This window comes from Gymnoscopelus microlampas, assembly GCF_963454915.1.
Source record: "Gymnoscopelus microlampas genome assembly, chromosome: 4".
Lineage (NCBI taxonomy): Eukaryota > Metazoa > Chordata > Actinopteri > Myctophiformes > Myctophidae > Gymnoscopelus > Gymnoscopelus microlampas.
The window spans coordinates 37,694,458-37,714,806 of NC_139941.1; the positions used below are offsets into that span (position 1 = coordinate 37,694,458).

General features: G+C 42.5%; 1 protein-coding gene across 1 annotated transcript in view; it reads right to left on the reverse strand.

Moving 5' to 3' along the window:
* Nucleotides 1-292: 292 nt before the first annotated feature.
* htr7c (5-hydroxytryptamine (serotonin) receptor 7c) overlaps nt 293-20,349 on the reverse strand; it is a gene marked incomplete at both ends in the record, with an annotated part of 33,621 nt that continues 13,564 nt past the window's right edge. The window contains one exon of the mRNA XM_084055057.1: nt 293-1,076. Coding sequence (XP_083911183.1) covers nt 293-1,076 — 784 coding nt within the window. The remainder of the gene's footprint in view (nt 1,077-20,349) is intronic.

A 20,349-nucleotide genomic window follows, 5' to 3' on the forward strand; every position in this document is an offset into this window, starting at 1 on the left:
CAGTCCATTTACCATGTACAAACCCATCAGGCACAAGCTGCCCTTTAAGCTGCAATTATACAGGGACTGTATAGCCTCATTTTTGTAATGTTTCCATTCCTGTTGCATGGTGGAGGCTCAGCTAGTGCGTACTGTATACCACACTGGAACAGTCCTGGTCTTGCCATCAAGGGTTTGAATCCAAATTCAAAGATGTCCCTGTGTCTCTTCCGAAAATATTATTTCCAATATGCTGAGTGAATTGCCATCAAAATCATCTGTAACAAAATAATGACACAGGAGCTTCTGCTCGTCACACTTTCAGGGCTTCATGCACACCCACAGCTGACAGGCGGCGGTTGATGTTGCGATAACGACAGCGGAGCAGGTCCCGGTAGGTCGAGCGCAGGTCACGGTTGAAGAAGGCGTAGATGAAGGGGTTCATGAGTGAATTGGCATAACCCAGCCACAGCAACGTGCGCTCCAGCCAGATAGGCATGCAGCTGCACTCGACACCACAGATAAAAGGCCTGGCTGTGGTCAGGATGAAAAATGGCAACCAACACACAGTGAAGACCCCCACGATCACCCCCAGCGTGGTCGCCGCCTTCTGCTCCCGCTTGAAAATGGAAATGTTGCGTCGCTCACGACCCAGTAGGCGTGATAAGGTGGCACACTCCTCAGGCACGATGGCGCTACCCCCAACTCCGCTGGGAGCCTTCAGGCCCTGCATTCGCAGTGCCTCACTGGCAGCAACCGCGATCACTGTCATCTCTGCCCGCTCGTATCGCTGCCGACGCGCCAGGTCAGTGAAGCGATGTTTGGCACCGCTCTTGCGCGCTGCCCGGAAGATCTTGTAATACATGACCAGCATGACCAGCATAGGGATGTAGAAGGCTACAGCTGTGGAGTATATGGTGTAGCCAAAATCCTGGCTGATCAGGCACACGCCGGCCGTATGCACATTCTTGGCCCAGCCACAGAATGGAGGCAAGGTGATGGAGGCAGACACGAGCCACACGCCAAGGATCATCTTGGCCATTAGCTGACCATTCTGACGGGCAGGGTAGGTGAGGGGCCGTGTGATCCCCAGGTACCTGGTGGAGAGGAGAGGACAAGAATTAATTGAGTTTAAAGTGACAATAACTTTGTATAAGATAATGATAAGAAACTTGAACCCAAGCATCCCTATTCTGGAGGGAACATTCTGCAAAAATAGCAGATCTATCACAATGTCTTGTAAGCTTGTTGTAGATCTGCTATTTTCGGTAAAGAGATTTGGTGTAGAGGGAAATAGTGGCGTGTATAGAGCCCTGGGGCACTCCGGTGAAGTAAGTATACAGGGTTTTTATAATAATAATAATACATTTTATTTGTAATGGCATGAAGTATCATTTCAAACATGGGAACATGATATAATCACGATATTTCATCCTAATTGGTAAACATTGGAAGGTTTATATTTAGAACTGTGTTTGATTTTGAGACAATTATAAGTGGGCCTAAGTCAGAGAGCTAGCAGGAGGAGATATGAATACAGAGGAATGTTTCTGCTATTGATGTGAAGTCTGATTTAATCAGTCACACCCTGAAATTCCTGCCTTTTGTTCTGCAACAGCAGAGCCCAGCTTTAAGTGTGAACCAAAACAAGTCACCAGGCCAATCCTTTTGTACCAAGTGGCTGATCATAAATACTATTGTCCTTATGCAAGGTGATGGCTAATGTGAATGCAGCTGTGCTCTCTCAATCCCCACAGACTTCTGGTAAAGCCAGATTGAAGTCATACTGTATTATTCTTATTTCTTGGTAAAAGATTATTTTGTATTAAGTAACACAAGTGTGAACGAATGTGGATGGGAGAAGCCAGTTAGTTGCACGTAAACTTTTCTTCTTGTCATGTTGTTATAATCATCTCTTTTGGTTTAACTCATTCATACCAGAATAAGAGTCTTATACTGTATGACTTGTGCTGTTAACAAAGAGAAACATCAGAAAGTATTCAGTCTGAAGTAACTGCTGTCTTTTAGATTCATTGTATTTCTAACTGCTGTTTGTAACCATGAATGTATAAAGTGTGTGGAATCATTCTAGAGCTTGAGAGATGCTGAATAAGAATTATCAAACAGGTTATATTTTGAAATACTGTGTCTAAGTATAATTGATAATTTGTATGTGTCATATAAGAGAATACATTCTAATGTGTTTCAACTGACTGTGGGCGGGGCTCGGCCACGAACCTCGTAGTAATGAATGTATTTGATGTGTGATAGGCATGTAGAAATTGGGGGCTGGGCTTGAACCACCTGGCCCCGCCTCTGGTTGCAGAAAGTGATCTCAGTATAGGGCATCGCAGTTCGCCCACTTCCTGGTGCCGGAAGTAAATACTCAATGCATTTTTCCCATTGACTTTTCCAAAAATATTTATATCAATTAATTTCAGCCTAGAATCAAGCCATCCAGGATCCTGGTGAATCATGACCATAAAACCTTTTTTTCTGTGATTTTTTTTATTTTATATTTAATGATATGATATACTATATTTAATAAATACCCTTTTTTTTGCCGTTTTCAAAAAAGTTTTTTCACAGAATCAAACGTTTTATGGTCATGATTCACCAGGATCCTGGATAGCTTGATTCTAGGCTTAAATTAATTGATATAAATATTTTTGGAAAAGTCAATGGGAAAAATGCATTGAGTATTTACTTCCGGCACCAGGAAGTGGGCGGGAACTGCGATGCCCTATAAGTTGTTGTGTTTTGACCTGTGACTGCGCGCTGCTAATCAGACCTAACCTGGCAGTTGCCATGGGGAGGCATACGTAAGTCCGACATCCCATTTCTCCGACTACGTGGCATCCGCGTGCGGTTAGGGTTAGGGTTCGGGTTAGGTATAGGGTTAGTATAGTAAACGTCGGAGGCATGCGCTGTCGGAGGAATGGTCTGTCGGACTAACGTATTGCACCCGTTGCCATGTCGGGCGGAAATAAAATATGCTCTGACTTGAAACCTGGACTGGACTTCTCTCCTTAAAAGCCTGCTTTCCCAGGAAACTGTATTATTGCCCGCCTTTTGGATCGAAAATATACTTCAGGCACTTTACATTTTCACAAATCTCAAAGTGCTACAGAGCTTTAAAAACATTGTCATAAAAACAGCACAGGCAAAAAACAACATAAGACTACTAGGAAGTAGACTAGTAAAAACTAAGTATAATCAAGGCAAAGGTAAAAAAAAAAGACCAAAGGATAAAACTAAGAAAAAGCTTTGTTAAAAAGGTAGGTTTTTAGTCCATTTTTAAAAGCGATAAGTAGACTGTGGTGCTCTCGTGGTCGGAGAGGACATTCCACAGACATGGAGCAGCAGAGCAGAAGGCCCGGTTGCCCATGGTGTGGAGCTTGGTCGTGGAAGGAGAAGGTTGCAAGTGGAGGTTTGTGGGGTGAGGAGATCTTTGAGGTAGGGGGGAGCATTGCTGTGGATGCACTGATGTGTTAGAAGGGAGATTTTGTATTCGGTCCTGAAGGAGATGGGGAGAGAGTGAAGTGAAGGAGGGGTGTGATGTGGTGGTATTTTCGCACTCTCATCGCTGTTTTGAGTGTACTGAAGCCTCTGGAGGCTCTTGCTAGGGATCCCGATGAGTAGTGCATTGCAGTAATCCAGCCTATAGGGAAGACAAGCACGGATTTGTCACATTAAAAATAGCACATTAAAAAAAGCTTTTCCCTAAAAGTTTTAAGTGTACGTAGCACTGATTTAGCAAAATAAGTACCTCGGTAGTATTCCGGCTACTACACATTGATACAGCAGCTGATCAGGTCAGGCCAGTGCATTAAGAGAAATGTGGCAGAGAGATAGAGTATAGCTGAGCTCCACTACAGTAAATTGAGGATTTATTTTTCCCTTCAAATTATGCGGGGTTATCTTAGCTCAACAAACCTGTTATTTTATGTTTCATTTGGGTGCTTCACACACCCACGCAGTTTCCCACACTCGCATCTGGTGCCGTTCTGTACTACCACGGTCTATTGTTGGCTGCTGACCAAAAGAAGACCATAATATTCCGCTCATTTTCTATTCTATTGGGATTATCATTATGGACGTCATGTCAGTCATTAAGGTTGCTTAACGTTGTGCCAAGGACTCCTGAATAGCTATAGCCTCTGGCTGCAGCCCCCCTATTATTGGGCAGTTCCGGAGTTCCATGTATGGGTATAAACAGACTTGCCCGCTCGCATCTCCTCCATCCTCATGTGAGTCTTACATGCAGCCGATTGCTCGCATCTCTGAAATGATGTTTGTTTTTGCTTGTTATTTTATCTTTAGCGGTGCCAGCCGCTCTACTTTGACCGTGTGTGTTTGTGTGTCAATCCATCTCTCCCTCCGTCCGTCCGTCCGTCCTGATGTATGAGCACGGCATCAACAGCTGCAGCTGATTGCAACACAAAGATGCAACCAATTACACTAATGAAACACATACAGGAGACAGTGCAACACATATGCCACAGGCTGGCACAGCACACGTGTGCGCAAAGCATCAGGAATATCAGGACAGAACCTCAGGACAGTAGGAACATCAGGGCCGAACATCAGTGTGTGTGTGTGTGTGTGTGTATATATATATATATATATATATATATACTGTATACTGTACACACACTTACAGTATAGGTATAGTAATCTACATCTGCAAAGTAACCAGTAACAAAAGTTGTCAAATAATTGTAGTGGAGTAAAAAGTACAATATGTGGCTCTGAGATGTACAGTAGTGGAGTAGATTAAGTATAAATCATCGAAAATTTTAAATACTCAAGTAAAGTAAAAGAACCTCAAAATTGTACTTCACAGCTAAATGCATGTGTAGCACACTTACAGTACATATTGTTCCTGGGCCGTTGATATACTGTATGGAAGGGCAGTCGTTTTGCGCCTGCTGTTGAGTTAAGTACACAAATCCTCTGTGTTTAACTCTGAGAATGTACAAATGAAACGTGTCCATTTGGTTACATTTGTACAGTCTCAGAGTTACAAATGGATAAATCAACACTGAGGACTTTACTGTGTATGTAGTCAAAACATACGCCTACACAGTGGTGTACTGTGGATGTTTTACCTTGCACTCGTCACCTCTGTAATTAAATTCATGAATAGATTGATTAATTGAACACTTTATTAACAGTTTGCAGTTAGTACAGAGGTACGATTTACAATGATTGTTAAAAGGATAATACAAGAAGCCCTAGGGGCTTGTTTCCATTGTGGTCCTGTGTATTCAATTCATTAAGATTAATCAGAAGAATATCTGACAGTATGCCTACACCTACAGTACTTAACAGGTCACACAATGGACCATTGAAGTGCATCCAGCCAGGGTCATTCCCATGTTAAGTCACACTGTTGACACTCGGCAGCTTTTGTAAGCTTTTTTTAAGAGGTGCGAAGGTGGTTGTTTTTGATCGATACGCATGGTAGACACACTCTCACGGGCGAGCGTGCAGCTCAGACAACTAGTCAAAGGCTCTGAACTAGTGGAGTGGCGCTCCACCGCGCCCCACCTCCAGTACACCCCTGCGCCTACACTGTAGAAACCTTGCAGCTGGCCTAGACCCCTTGACAATGTCATCCTAAAGTAGTGGATCTTTACGGTTTCTCGTTTGCGTCCTCTTAGTGGTTGTAAAGCAGTCCCGGTATGACTGTTTTATGACCTCAGAAACATAAGCTGCCTTGCTGTTCAAAGACTCAGAATCATTGATAACTATGACAGGTTGCTACGAGTGCTAGAATGATGGTGGCTCTAAAGCTGAATTTATACTTTGTCGTACGAAGGAGTCGCACACCAAAGTATAAATCTGGCATAATAGCACTCTACTCTACAGCTGCTCTGTCAGTAAGCACTGTGATTCTATGGCACCATGTTTCATTTTATAACAAGGTCGAACTGGAACTCCTCATTGTAATGCATTGAAGTGCGGAAAGGTCTATTGGTATCCCAACATGAACATTTTGTTTCTGTTTACCAAAGTGGGAGGCCCCTGATTTTTTGACCGAACAAACACTCTATATCAATGATTACTAAGGGAATTTAGAGCTACAGGGTTAGGGTCACTATACTGTATGTGTGAGTTTAGATTTGAGTCTAGTACTGAAGTAAACATGGTGCTAAAGGCTATCTGTATATACTGTATGTCTACATAAATAATAGACCTTAGTAGTACTTCAGGTCTAAACTTGATCAAATCAACATGAAGAAATCAGAGTATGGGCCTGGAGGGTGGTATACTATAACAAATACAAGTTGCAATAATTTCCAAATCAGTAGCTTGTTAACCACTTCAACCCTGGCGGTCTTCCTGTGTATTTTTCCGTTTTTGCTTTTTCCGGGTGTTGGCAGAATCAATTGCTTTTAAATTCCCAATAAAAAAATATCAAATCAAAAGGAGCAAACATTCTGCCTCTCCCTCTCTCCCAGGTTTACATATGGCCTTTAAAACAAAGACTGTTTGAAAAATGTAGTTACCATGGAGACCCTAGAGGCAAGTGTTTCATCTGACTCAAGTTTGTCCAGCTTTGCAGGGAACCATCAGTTGCTGTAGACAATAGATACAGTAGCTGCTTGGACCAACACTCATTTCGAGGTTTTGTGCAGTGAAAAGGAGAGTGAGAAGAGGAGTTGTATCTTGAGTCATTAATCCGTGCCGTTTGAAACAAAGACCAATGTGTAGGACTGTGCTTTATCCGCCCACCTCTGTTGTCCTTCACTGCCCTTTCATGCAGCAACTCAAAAGAAAATCTGATTGAGATCCCTATACTAAAGATAACAGCCTGCGGCAGGAATAGGAAGAAACTTTACTCATAGTGACATGTACTGTAAAGTCTTCTGAAGTCTAGTAGCACAACATTGTTACAATTATATGAATAATAATAATATTTATGAGTTTTTTTAAATATCTTTGGTTACTCAGTTGTAAATGGATAGTGACTTATTTTTGTGTACTGTACATGGTTAACAGTGTACCCGCCCCCATCCCTGCATGATGTCCTTGTGCAGGAGGTGCAGAGTTATCAACAACAAACAGGGGTGGACACTACGGTTGCCTGATTGCCAGGGGCAAGTAAAACAAAATATTCTGTGTTTGCTTTCTGGTTGCTTGTCTGTGGAGCTACCTCTGGTGGAATAACTGTGTACATCACTAACCTTAGAAAAGTAATTGACTAGATATTTGGGTAAATTGGCTATCACCTTGTTTAGAATCAACCATACACATTTTAATATGCAATACTGATCCACTTGAGGCTCATAAAATGAGCAGGGAGAAGATGTCCTCTGGGTTTTTTGTTGGATACAAGGATTTAATCATTGTCATGTTTGGGTAGAATTCATAAAAACATGCAGCTTGAGGGATGCATGCCTAAGTGAAACACAACATGTATAAAGCAGGTTTGTGTGGTTTGTAAGATATCTTTCCTTCCACATCATTGTACGGCGAGTCCTCAAAATACCAAGCATACAAGCTTGGAAAAAATGCATCACTGCACCTTGGGGAATTTTCAATTAGGCCCACAGTGTTGTTCCTGCCCACGATATGGACCGTGTCAAAACATTGTGAATAAACATTTGGGAGTATTGGAAGCAGTTTGCAAAATTTCTTTCCCTTTTTAAACATCCATCCTCCAGCACCTGTCAAATGCTGTTTTTGTGTTGTGTGTATGTCCACTCCTTTCTGCATTAGTTCAGTGTTGTACTCAATAGGAAAGACAAAAAGAACAGTAAGGAACTCTCTCTAGTCTCCATATGGAGCAATGGTTCTCAGTATTTGTTCAATGCTTGATAATGGCAAACAGACAGCATTTACAAGTGCCAGTTCTAATTTTCCGCTTTTTCATTGCATGTGCCTTATTCATGGGTGTGCGCTAATTAGTTTGTCACTAATGACACTAATGCATTGCATAACACAACGCATTATTATTATAATACATACAACTATACAAAAAGTTATGAATTATATTTTAATTGACTATATTTGCCCACGGGGGAGGAGAGAATGCACTCATTCCCCAATCCAGAGCCAAATTTTGTACCCTAAAGATTTATCAACCACTTTCAACCTCTAGTCCCTACTTTGGGCATGTCATTATAGGCAAACATTATAAAAATCTAATTAGAGCCTGAGCACTGGACCACTGCGAAGCCTTGGTGAAATGCAAGGAAGTAAATGTTTTATTAGGGCCCAAGCACTGGATCAGGGTGAAGCCTTATTGAAATGCAAGGAATGAATCGTTGGAAGATAAATTCAAATTTGGATGGCCTAAACGTGCACAAAAGTTTCGTAGTAACGTTGCACATGCATCAGATCAGATCAGTTTCCACCAGGCATTTTTTTGGGCTGGCCAATGTGGCAGATAAGATTCTATTTTACCCGTCAGATGTTAAATTAACTGGCCATAATGTAATACACATCATGTGTATGCAGATACATGATCACTACATCTCGTGACTGTAGGTAATAGGGTTTCTTTCCACCACTTTATCATAGATGCACTGCGCTGTGCCTGCATTTATACAGTTTCCTAAAGCATATTTTATACTCTATAACTACTACAGCAACTTGCAATGGGCCTGGTCTACAAGATACACTACACCACAAAGGCACCCATGTACCTGTCAAACTACTTCAAAAATGTTGAATACACAGGACCCCAATGGAAACAAGCCATAGTGATGTCTTGGGTTTATCCTTTTAGCATCCTTTTGTATAGAACTGTTACCTCTGTGCTTTTTTTTGCAAACTGTTAATAAAGTATTCAATCAATCAATCAATATCATGCAAGCCCGTCGCTTGCCAAAAAGAAGAGAAAGTAGTCAGGACAGACAAGTGATATATCTACAAACTTACACCACGTTGTGAGATGTAAGCTGTTCGGTTTTATTGCGACCGTAGGTCGCATTTACTATAGAAACCTGCTCCAGGTGTCCGTGCGTCACCCCGTCACTCCGTCACACACGTCCCGTCACTCCGTCACACACGTCACACTTTTGCCCTGCTCATATCTCCGCACCCGTTGCCCCGATCCATGCCAGATTTTGCACACACACTCCTTACCTGCCAAACTACACCCTCCAAGGACCCCCGGAGCTCCAGGGACCCCCAGCTGCCTCGGGGACCCCCAAGTGTAAAAAATGAGCACATGTGGACAAATTACCAAATGACCACCCCAACGGGGCTGCTCACGGGGCATTCCCGGGGACCACCCACTCCTGGTGCTCCAGAACGGATGCAAAAGTGGTGGCGCCCCCAGTGGAGGACCCCCTGCCACTGCAGCTCACATAAAATGCCGTAACTCGGGCTAGGAGCGTCCGGGAGAGCCGCGGCCGGTACCTATTCGTCCGCCAAGGCAACGCGGACACCCCACCCCTAATTTCTCACATGGCCCTTCTAGCGCCACCTTCAGGCCGCTTTTCACAACACATTTTTGCCCACTACTCCTACAGTTTTGCCCCTAAAAACACGCAAATTGCTACACACTACACAGTATGTCTACACTCATGTCATCAACATGCCTGCCACCACATTTCTTAGACCACCAAACAAAACTATACATTGCCCACACAACTAGGAACCAATCGCCGTTACAGCCCTCTTCTGTATACATGTGACCTACGGTCGCTTATCTCCCGATTAGGGAGTCTTACTGGTTTGGTACACTCGTACTGCAGAGTATAAACCAACTAGGCTGAGCATGTTTGGGGCTTTCCATCTCATTAAACCTTTATGTTCATAATCAGCTTTTTCTGTTACTACATGTTCACTGTTTCATGATGCCAAGGAAGTCTTTTTTTACCCCCTTTTTTCCCCAATTTAGTCGTTTGATTCCTCCAACCCACGGTTGTATTCTACTAACTAGCTTGTACAGTATTTTACTTACTAGCTCACCTGCCAGTGAGGAGAAGCCCCCACCAGGAGGACGTAGAGTCTACGTCGTAGACCCTCTGTCCTACTCCTCCCGCTGACAGGTGCCACCCCAGCCTGTAGGAGTATGTGAAGTGAGAAATATCACCCTCCCCGCCGGCTTCCCTCCCTCAAACACGGGCCAATCGTGTTTGTATAGAATAGAATAGAATGCGCCACCCGAGCGCCCTAAAGGAAGACACTTTGTTGACACAATTTGTCACTCCAACGCACTCTGTATGTCAATGACAGTGTCAATTGATCCTTAATCAGTACTGCTACGATCATAGATGGGCAGTATTTTAAATACAAGTATTTGAAATACTTTTTTTTAGCCGCATGCGCTAGCAGCGCGGCTCTATAAACAGCACTAGTCTTAGTCCAACACCCGAGTGAAAAGTGTCGACACCTGAGTGAAAAGTGTCGACACCTAAGTGTCATTGGCTGTCCTGGCTGTCCATCACACTTCCCCCTTTTAAGCCCCCCTTTTAAGCCAATGGGGAGACGGAAATGTAATGGACACGTTAGTCAACGAATTAGACGAGACGAAAATGTTAGGGCGGGACGAATGGAGAAGAGATCCAATCAGAATTACTCTTTTTGAGGGACTAGTTGGGAAGGGATCCAATCAGAACGATCCTCATTTTTAAGTTAGGTTGAACCACCCGGAAGCAGACCATATTAGGGGCCAGCATGGACGAACACAAATCACAACAAGGCAACGCACGGAGTTACACAGCAGAGAGAGAGAGAAAGGGAGACAGCTTCAGCCAGGAGGGTTAGCCTAAATGCTATAGCGTGCTTCATTAGACCTAGTTTGGCTATTAAGTTATTATTTGCCCATGTTCACACTGACTTCAATCTTAGCTATTGTTGGGAAGACCCGTGTGGTGTCACAAAATGTTGCCACCACTTATATAAAAAACATTAGAGCGTTAATTTGCGACGCTAAATGTTGCCAGGTTTGGTGAGAGAAACAAGCAATCCAAAAAACAAGTAATCAGGTCTATGAAAAGATTGGGGCCAAAAAAGCCTGCCACATGCGGCTTTATTATGACTTTGGTCATACTTGTTGTATTATCATTTCTATGAAAGAATTATGTAATTTGTATCAAGATACTTTCAGATCTTGAATTTTCTGTATTTTAAATACTTAAAATGCACATGCTATTATGTTGTTTTATTCTCAAATATAATATTTTAAACATTTACACATGTTTACTTTATACTGTGGGATAAATAAATAAAACACAATGTGAGATGTCACTTCTACCCCGCCTCTGATTGGCTTACCCACCCTCCAAACAAATTCTTCACAAATGAGGGGCAGAGTAGGGTGTCTTTCTTGAGACAGACTTCATATCACCTTGCCTCAACTAGTGAATGAAGCCTCATGGAATTGTCCTTATTACAGGTAGTTTACTTTTGTGATAACTACATTACTGCATAACCCATAAATGGTCAGACAAGCCTAATATTTGATTATTTGTGATGCTATGTGTTAGTATCCTGGTGTCAGTATCATGGTCCTGGTGTCAGTATCCTTCTCAGTATCCTGGTGTCAGTATCATGGTCCTGGTGTCAGTATCCTGGTGTCAGTATCCTGCTCAGTACCCTGGTGTCAGTATCATGGTCCTGGTGTCAGTATCCTGGTGTCAGTATCTTGGTCAGTATCATGGTCGTCAATTCTGGTGTCAGCATAGTGGTCAGTATCCTGGTCAATGGCCTGGTGTCAGTATCCTGGTGTCAGTATCCTGGTCAATATCCTGGTCAGTATCCTGGTGTTAGTATTCTGGTCAGTATCCTGGTGTCAATATCCTGGAGTCAGTATCATGGTGTCAGTATCCTGGTCAGTATCCTGGTGTCAGTATCTTGGTGTTAATAAACTGGTGTCAGTATCCTGGTCAGTATCCTGGTGTCAGTAACCTGGTGTCAGTATCCTGGTCAATATCTTGCATGGTGTTAGTATCCTGGTGTCAGTATACTGGTCAGTATCCTGGTGTCAGTATCATGGTCAGTATCCTGGTGTCAGTATCCTGGTGTCTGTGAAGTACAGGCACGAAACCAAGATGATAAGAATTTATTTTCAATTAATTGTGGCATTTTAATGCTTTTTTTAATTGCGAACGCGGAAGGAGCCTCCGCCCAAGTGGAGCTTACTATGAAAGTCTGCTCGGCTTGTGTGTGTGTGTGTGTCTGTGTCTAGTGCACTGCCTGGGTGCGGCCGACAGAGTGCGCCAGAGTGCAGCTACAGTCAAAACACAAACACACACACACACACACACACACAAAGTCCGTAAATACACAATATTTTCGAGCTGCGTTCGCTTCCAGCGTTCGCGCGTCTTACTTGTTATTATTACAGCGGCTGTACTTACATAAACTCCTCCTGGGAGCATAGTCAGATCTGCCCCAAACTTGCTCAGGGTAGACAAAAGACTTTAACAATGAAAAGCTATCAAAAGCGTGAGGCTTCATCAAATAGTGTGGCCATGTTTTGCCACCAAACAGGAAGTGGTTAGTAACTTAACTGTACATGGTCAAATCTGACCCAAACATCATATGCTTGATAAGAGACGGGCCTGAACACATCTAGGTGCCAAAATTGAGTTAGTCATAGGGCCCTATTTTCCGCACCGCCTTACCCCTTGGCACTACCCGCTACCCGTGAATTAAGCATAAGGCAGCTGGCGCTGTCCCTAAACAGTATCTCAACGAATCTCTGTGATTCAAATTTTCCTATAATCAGCAGAAGTGAGAGCGTCAATTAATTGATTGCTCTGGGGATAATAGCTTGCGCAGCCTGGTCTTAAAGGCAATGGCATCTGGCACAAAGATTGGTTTTATTAATGTAACGCCCAAACCACACCTATGCATAATGTAATGGGTTGCGCAGGTGTTTTAGGGATAAGGTTGGTGTCGGAAGATAGCAACTATTGCACGGGAATGCCCCTTGGACCATGCTAAATCCCTAAATAGTGGGTATAGCAACTTCGGCCGAAAATAGAGCCCATACCGCTCTATTCTGGGTCGCACCTGTTAACCATTACCCGTGATTTTCTACCCATTACCTGTGAAGTACGGATAATGGAGCTGGCACTGTCCCTAAACGCTATTCTGCACCTGCTATACCCGTTCTGCATTATGCCGACTCCGTTATTTGCGGGTGGAGCCGTGCCCGTGGGCGTGTTGTTGCTATATCCCCAAAATTGCTATTCTGCCCACACACCTTTGGGAAAGTGCACAGCAGACTCTAAACCCCCCACCCCCCCCCCCCCCCCCCGCAAGAGCGTTCAGGCTGCAATGGATTCATGGAGACGGCCAGGACGCACAGTGCGGCACCTCTCTCTACTAGGCTATTATTGTCAACAAATCTCTGTGATTCTAATTTTCCTATAATCAGCAGAAGGGAGGGTGTCCATTCCTCAATTGTGTTTATAAAAGATGATAGTCTAAGATAGTCTAAAACAAATTACACCTCAGTTTTATTCATCGATTACGCAGGAAATAATGAACTGATTACAAAAATATAAAATTCTCTCTACTCAGTAACATGTAGCTGATACGTATGTCTATCAAATGTGGTTTTATTGAAAGGCAATCAAAGGCCAGAGCTTAGAAACCCAACGTCGGGTGTATGTTTCCATGTAAATTCCTCACAGTGTGCTGCAGCTGCTGCTGCACAGGAGTTGTGTTGCCAGAATTTGCGAGAGAAATAAGCAACCAGGTCTATGAAAACAAGCGTGCATATTTTTATATGTTGGCTATTTGAAAATAGCCGATCTACAAGCTCACAACCGTTCTACCATTATTTACAAGCAACTTCAGAAAAACAAGCCCAATGTGGCTTATAATAATCAGACCAGGCAACACTGCAGACAGGGATAATGTAACGGGTAGTGCAGGTGTTTTGCGGGTAATGCAGGTGTCCCAGAATAGCAACTTTTGCCGGGGAACGCCCCTTGCCTAGTCCTATATCCTATATTAGTGGCTTTAGCAACTTCGGTCCGGAATAGGGCCCATAGTGCCTCCTACTTGCAACATCATACAACGCCACCTACTGGCAACAGGACGTTCTAATTTTACTCCATGGGGTCAGATCTTTTCCAAAACTGGCAACAGTCAACTGTCAAAATTCTGACAGCTGAAATGTCAGCGTTCTAGTGCATCCGAATGCAGTTCAGCATGCAGTAAGAAATTGATTCACCCAGTCCATGCCTCGGCAATGGTTACAAAGAGGAGTAGAATTTAAATTGAATTGACTCCAAGCCTGGCGTTGATAGAGATCAGAATAATAGCCTGAGGACAGGAATTGATGTTCCTGTTCTTCAATAGTTTACTTTAAAATAGACAAAGTACCTGGTGACAGGAATATCCATTACAAAGGCAATTCCACTGCTCTACTTTTCCCCCCTTTGCATAAGCAGAAGGGTAAATAATACATTTCTCAAGCTGTGCATGTCTTGACATGTCTGTTAGCACCATTTACACAGTTTGTCTCTATAACGAGCTGAGAGATGATAAAGAGTACGACTGCAGGTGAGCAAACAAAAAGTGTACAATGATGCTACAACACTAAAGATAACATGTAGTAGCTTGTAAAATAAGGGCTGGTCTTAAGGAGAGTGTAATGCTTGTACAGTATAACAGGACACTATGCATATCCAGTGACATAAGTACTATATTCTGATGACAACTGGATATCCGAACTACTCGATGGCGGTCACCGCACTCCCTCGAGTCCCTGCCGCTGCGCGCGTCCAGTTTGAAGTCGTTGGTCCCATTATGCACATGACCATATGGGCATGGCGGTTGGATCTGTGGCTCTGGCCAACCGAATCTCTGTATCAGTCAGTCCCTTGTCCCTTTTATGCCCATATATGGAGATCGCTGATGTCATCAGTATATGCCCATTTATGGGCATGCTCCCTTTTGTGCCCATATGGAGCTGACTGATTTGTTTGCGGCTGATGCCATGACGACACATTGAGGTTAAACAACACACATATTTGGGCGTAGCATGCATTGGGAACACCTTATATGGTTATGGCTGGGTCAGAGTGACGTCAGAGGTCCGCCCACCCTCCCGCTGGCCGGCCGGCCCTCCCATTAGCCAATAGTAATGTGAGTTTGCCACGTCAGAACTTATTCGGCAAAGGTGTTTCCATTTCACATTTATCATATTAACTATTTTTCGAAAAAGGCAACCAAAACCTAATTTTTTGTCCCCGCCAGGAGTTTTCACTTTCCGTACCCCCCCCCCCCCTCGGCCAAGCTAACATTGGTCAAGCCTCACGTGACACGTGACAATACGTTGAAAGAGTGTGCTCTGATTGGCTAGTGAGACGCATGACGTATAGCGGCCTATAAATAGATGTGTCACTTTGAAAGAGTCTGTCTCTCTTTCAAAGTGAGGTAAGACAGGAATAATCACGAAATGGCTGAGAAATGGCGGAGCAATACATTATGTAGACACACTGGTGTCATCACAATATGTAATATATTCCAATATTTGCTGGCGGAGACTTGTGCTCCGAGGAGCACATTTTCTAGTTTCCATTTTTATTCCATTACATTATTCCATTTATGATTTATTCATGAGCAGATCAAAAAGTAGCATAAAAACAGGTTGATAGAAACACACATAATGTTTAGAAAATGACCAATGACAAGTGTGATGTTCTAATCCAATTATATCACTACTAATCTGATTACTGTATGTCTGTATATGTATATGACTGTATATGTTATGAGGGCCTGATGAAACTAGGCTACAGTGATTCTGATAGCGTTTGGCAGAGATTTTGTTTCCTGATATCATTATATCACATTATTAATGCTGCTTAGAGACTCTTAGGACATTTTTAAATCTAGGCTAAAAACCTATATTTTCCCTTGCATTATGGTTCCCCCTAGTTTTATTGAATTCATTGCTATGACCATCTCTTCTTGCCCTGTGGTTTTAAACACTGGTGTCAATTTTCTTTTCTTTTTTGCTGATCTGTACATTTTGCAGCTGTGCACTGCTGCATGGTAATTGTTTGACCATACGTGCAGGCACATTTTACTGTGTTTCTTTGCTACTGTGTTTTTTTTGTATGACTGTTGTGAAGTGCACGGAGACCCCCTGGGGTGATGTTGCACTATAAATAAAATTGATCTGAACTGAAACTGAAACTCCTGCAGATGATCAAATACAATTTTGGTCAGCAGAACATTTTTGTGTCAGCTAAATATGTCATTTAAATAACAATGTGCTATGATGAAGGTGCAACAACTTAAAGGGAATAGGAGACTACACTCTGGTTGGTCTAAATTAGACTTGCCCAGAAAAATTGAGAACATCCCCATGACTAATTCAGAGTTGCGCTGTTTGCGCTGTGCACATCACTTTATGCTCAGGTAACGCAAAGTTTACCCACCACAAGGCACACTGCATCCTGTGCCCTGTGCCATTGCTCGTCTAAATATGGCCCATTGTGTGTAAAAAAATGTATGCAACATTCTCGACTCACAATTATAACTTGAAAACTGTGCACTGGATCAGTTAATGATAAAGAAGGCAATGACAGCACTCCAAATTGACAATTTATTGCTACACAAATGTTTTTCCCAAATTTGAACGCAATTTTAAAAGTTTATGTGTCACTATCTGCTAGACTTTGTGCAGAATTTCATAAAAAATGGCATACTGTAGAATAGATATTAGCAGTTCCCTTTGAAGAAATGGCAACCTTTGTTGTCCTTTTCTGCCCATTCAAGATCAATGTTTTGTTTTATCAAGGTAAAACATTGCCCCGGCATACATTAGCTGATATAGGTCATACTTTAATTGTACAATGTGACAGGTAGACTCAATTCAACTCGCACAGTCTGACAAGGTGGATAATCATGATTTTACCATTCCTGTAATGCACGTACAAGACAGCAAAAACAGTACAGTGCACCTTAACACATAAAGTACTAAAGCAAGGTATACTATAAAAAAAAAGAAAACTAAAACTAAGTATTTTGAAAAAAGAAATTGCAAACCCACTTTAAATAGTAATTGAAAACAAAAAGTCTAAATGAAATACAAATAAAATCTAATGAAAAAAGGCAAAACTATTATAACCTACACACACACACACACACACACACACACGCACACACACACACACACACACACACACACACACACACACACACACACACACACACACACACACACACACACACACATACACACACACGCCATCTACAATCATAGTGAGGGTAATATGTGTTCACACGATTTTCCTATATAATCATAGAATATTCTCTCTATGCTTTTGACATATGCACTCCCTTGATGCTTGTAATGGCAAGGATTTAACTTGTAAGTCAGTCTAGATTTGAGGATCAGCAATAGGAATGGGAATATTAACAGCATGTGGATATGTTAAACATTCAGCACTATGCTAATCTCCAATCAATCTCCAATGTCATCTGTGGTTTGTGTATACTACAGTATCTCTCGCTTCCATTATGGAAACCCATTATCCTGCTGCCTGGTGAAACTTCTATTGCCTTTTTCCCATTCTAGTCAGATGAATAATGAACCAAGTCTTCATCGTGCCAATCACATAAAATGATTTATGTCACACTACCAAACCACATTTAGAAACCATGTCAGCATTTTTGCCCTTTCCTTTAGGCTCCCACTGAAGATTGGAGGGTAGAGTGGGTGACAAGCACAATGCAGAATCAATCAATCACACAGAACGGGGCAAAATAGCATTATTGCTGGTGTCAGATATAAGTCCAATTCCAAACAAGCACATCATTTGTAATAAGCTGCGACCAGCACTTGGTTTGCCCCTTAAAAAAATGACAAACTAGACTGACCTGTCTTGTCTGTCATTTAGTAATTGTTTGCACGCAGCTAAACTTATTTTGACAAGAACGGCAAAAGTGATGCCTGTTTGCTCATTGACAGCCTGGTATTTTCTATTTTACAAAGGGGGTTTGTGATGGTGAATGTCAAGATGCTGAAAGAAATACTCTGATAAGGCTGACTGTGATGCTTTCCAAGTTGGAACTGTGAGGTGTTGGTCTGCCAGAAATAAAGCCCTGCAGCTAGCTATGTGCCACACAAATGATCTTATCTTGCTTGCTTATGCTCAGTGCAGTGGATAGGAGAGACTATGATGCACTGGTGCGGGCTCTGCACAGACGTTTTGGTAAGAGTTTAGAGCCAAGACCGCTTCGTTCAGAGCTGTGCAACAGGCACAAGCTGCCAGGAGAAACACTCAGGTCACTGGCTAATGACATTGAGAGCTTGGCTCGGTGTGCACACATGCCCACATACCACCCTCTGTGCAGAGCAAGCTTGCCCAATTCCTACAAGCACTCTCCCATACGTGCATCCAGACACATTTGGTGTGTGAGGGGAAATGTGTCCTTTGCATTAACCTGACGATTATGTGAGTGCTTACGGGTCCGAGCACCCATGGCAAGGGCCAAGTACCCATGGGGAAAATGAGCTTGATAGGACTACTCATACTGTATGCGCCAGTCGGGAGGGACCACATTTACATTGATTTGATGGCAAACTCCACCCAGCATACACTGCGTGGCATAGCCCACATTCCAAAACAAGTATGACCCTCCCACTGAAAAGTCATAGTTTTAATGTGATTGGCAAACATAAGATGTGCACTGTTCAGTTTAAAGCAATGTCAGATTAACCGCTAGAGCAAGGCGGAAATTTTAGTCATTGCAGAGGAGTTCGGCTAACTTCTTTTCAATGTGTAGTGCACTTTCTGAAAGGTAATCCTCTCTGTCCCTGTAACAAACTGCAATTTAGAAAGATATTTTTCAGGCCTGAAACCTATCTGCGGTCCACAATGGGGCAACAACTTGCGCCTGACGCTTTGCAACAGGATGGATTATTGAGAATTTCCAGGATATTGACACTGCGTGTGTCTAGAAGTGACTGAAACAACTTTGCAAAAACTCCTCTTAGTTGACGACGACAGTTTGGTTTTTACACTGTCTGGGCCAGTGGTCTTTTTCTATCATGGAAACCAGACAAATCTGCTAGACCGGGCCATGCCAGGCTACTGTAGTCTTTTTGTCTCCAACAGGCCACACGGCCAAAGGCCGGAGCCTATGTTTTGCCACAAATTTACCATAGAGATATATACTGTAGCCTAACACAATATCGCATGGACATGTTTACTGTAGATCCCATAGTCCCATTTCGATTAAATAAATTAGGAAAAAGTGTTGAAAAAGTGTTGTGAAAGTGTTGCAAAAGTGTCAACTAGTTGCAGCGTCTCTTCACTGATCAGCCCTGCGAGCTGATAAACAGCTCCTCAGGTCAAACAAACTAAAACTGACTGAGTGAAACATGCAAGCTGAACCTAATTACTGTAGGTCTGTATCAATCAAGGGGCATCCAATCACAATTACTGTGTTAACAAGGACTTTCCTACAGTGAAACTGAGAAGAATTTAACCCAAAAAGGCATTTCCAAAAGTAGTTGATACAGTAAATGGTGCATTGGTTGTTTAGGATTGGAATTCTATATACAGTAGATACTGTATATAGATGTATGTATCCAAATACTATGGGACAGAAGTCCCGAGCTGAGTGGACAGACGGGTGCATGCAGACTCTTAGTAAACAGTCTATAGAAACAGTCCACACTCACAAAGTAATTTTTCTTTGATTTTTTTAATTTACCGCAGCAGCAGTCTCTGACAAACGGACGCGTTTCGGCTACTCAGGCCTTCATTAGCATTTGAAACGACGCTGATGAAGGCCTAAGTAGCCGAAACACATCCGTTTGTCACAGACTGATGCTGCGGTAAATTAAAAAATTCTAAGAAAGATTACCGTGAGTGCGGACTGTTTCTATAAAAAAAGATATATATATACTATATATATACTGTGTATATATACATATATACTGTGTGTGTGTGTGTGTGTGTGTGTGTGTGTGTGTGTGTGTACTGTGTATATATACTGTGTAAATACAAGCGGAATACAAATTATGGACAAGAATAATACATTTTGGCGATGTATGGAAATTTCACCATCTTAAATTTAAAAACAGACAATATACTGTACACAAATACATAACAAAATCCCATGAGATATATGGACTACTTTCAGTACATTTTTAGTGCTGTGGTCCCTTATATTCATTTTGTAGTCAAGCTTTGAAAAGGCCACTTCAGGTGATCAGAGTTGATGAAGCACCCAGCCCTTCGCATAAGTATCACAACCACAGATCACTAACAGAGCGTATAAATTTAACACCAGTGAAGTGCAGTAGTCCCACTCCCCAGCCATTTTTTGTTGAGTTACATAAGCCCCCGGACTGTTTCACATAATATTAAGAACTACCACCTTCAAGCCAGATACATAGTGGAGGTGAGGAATCGCTTTGAGCTGCTA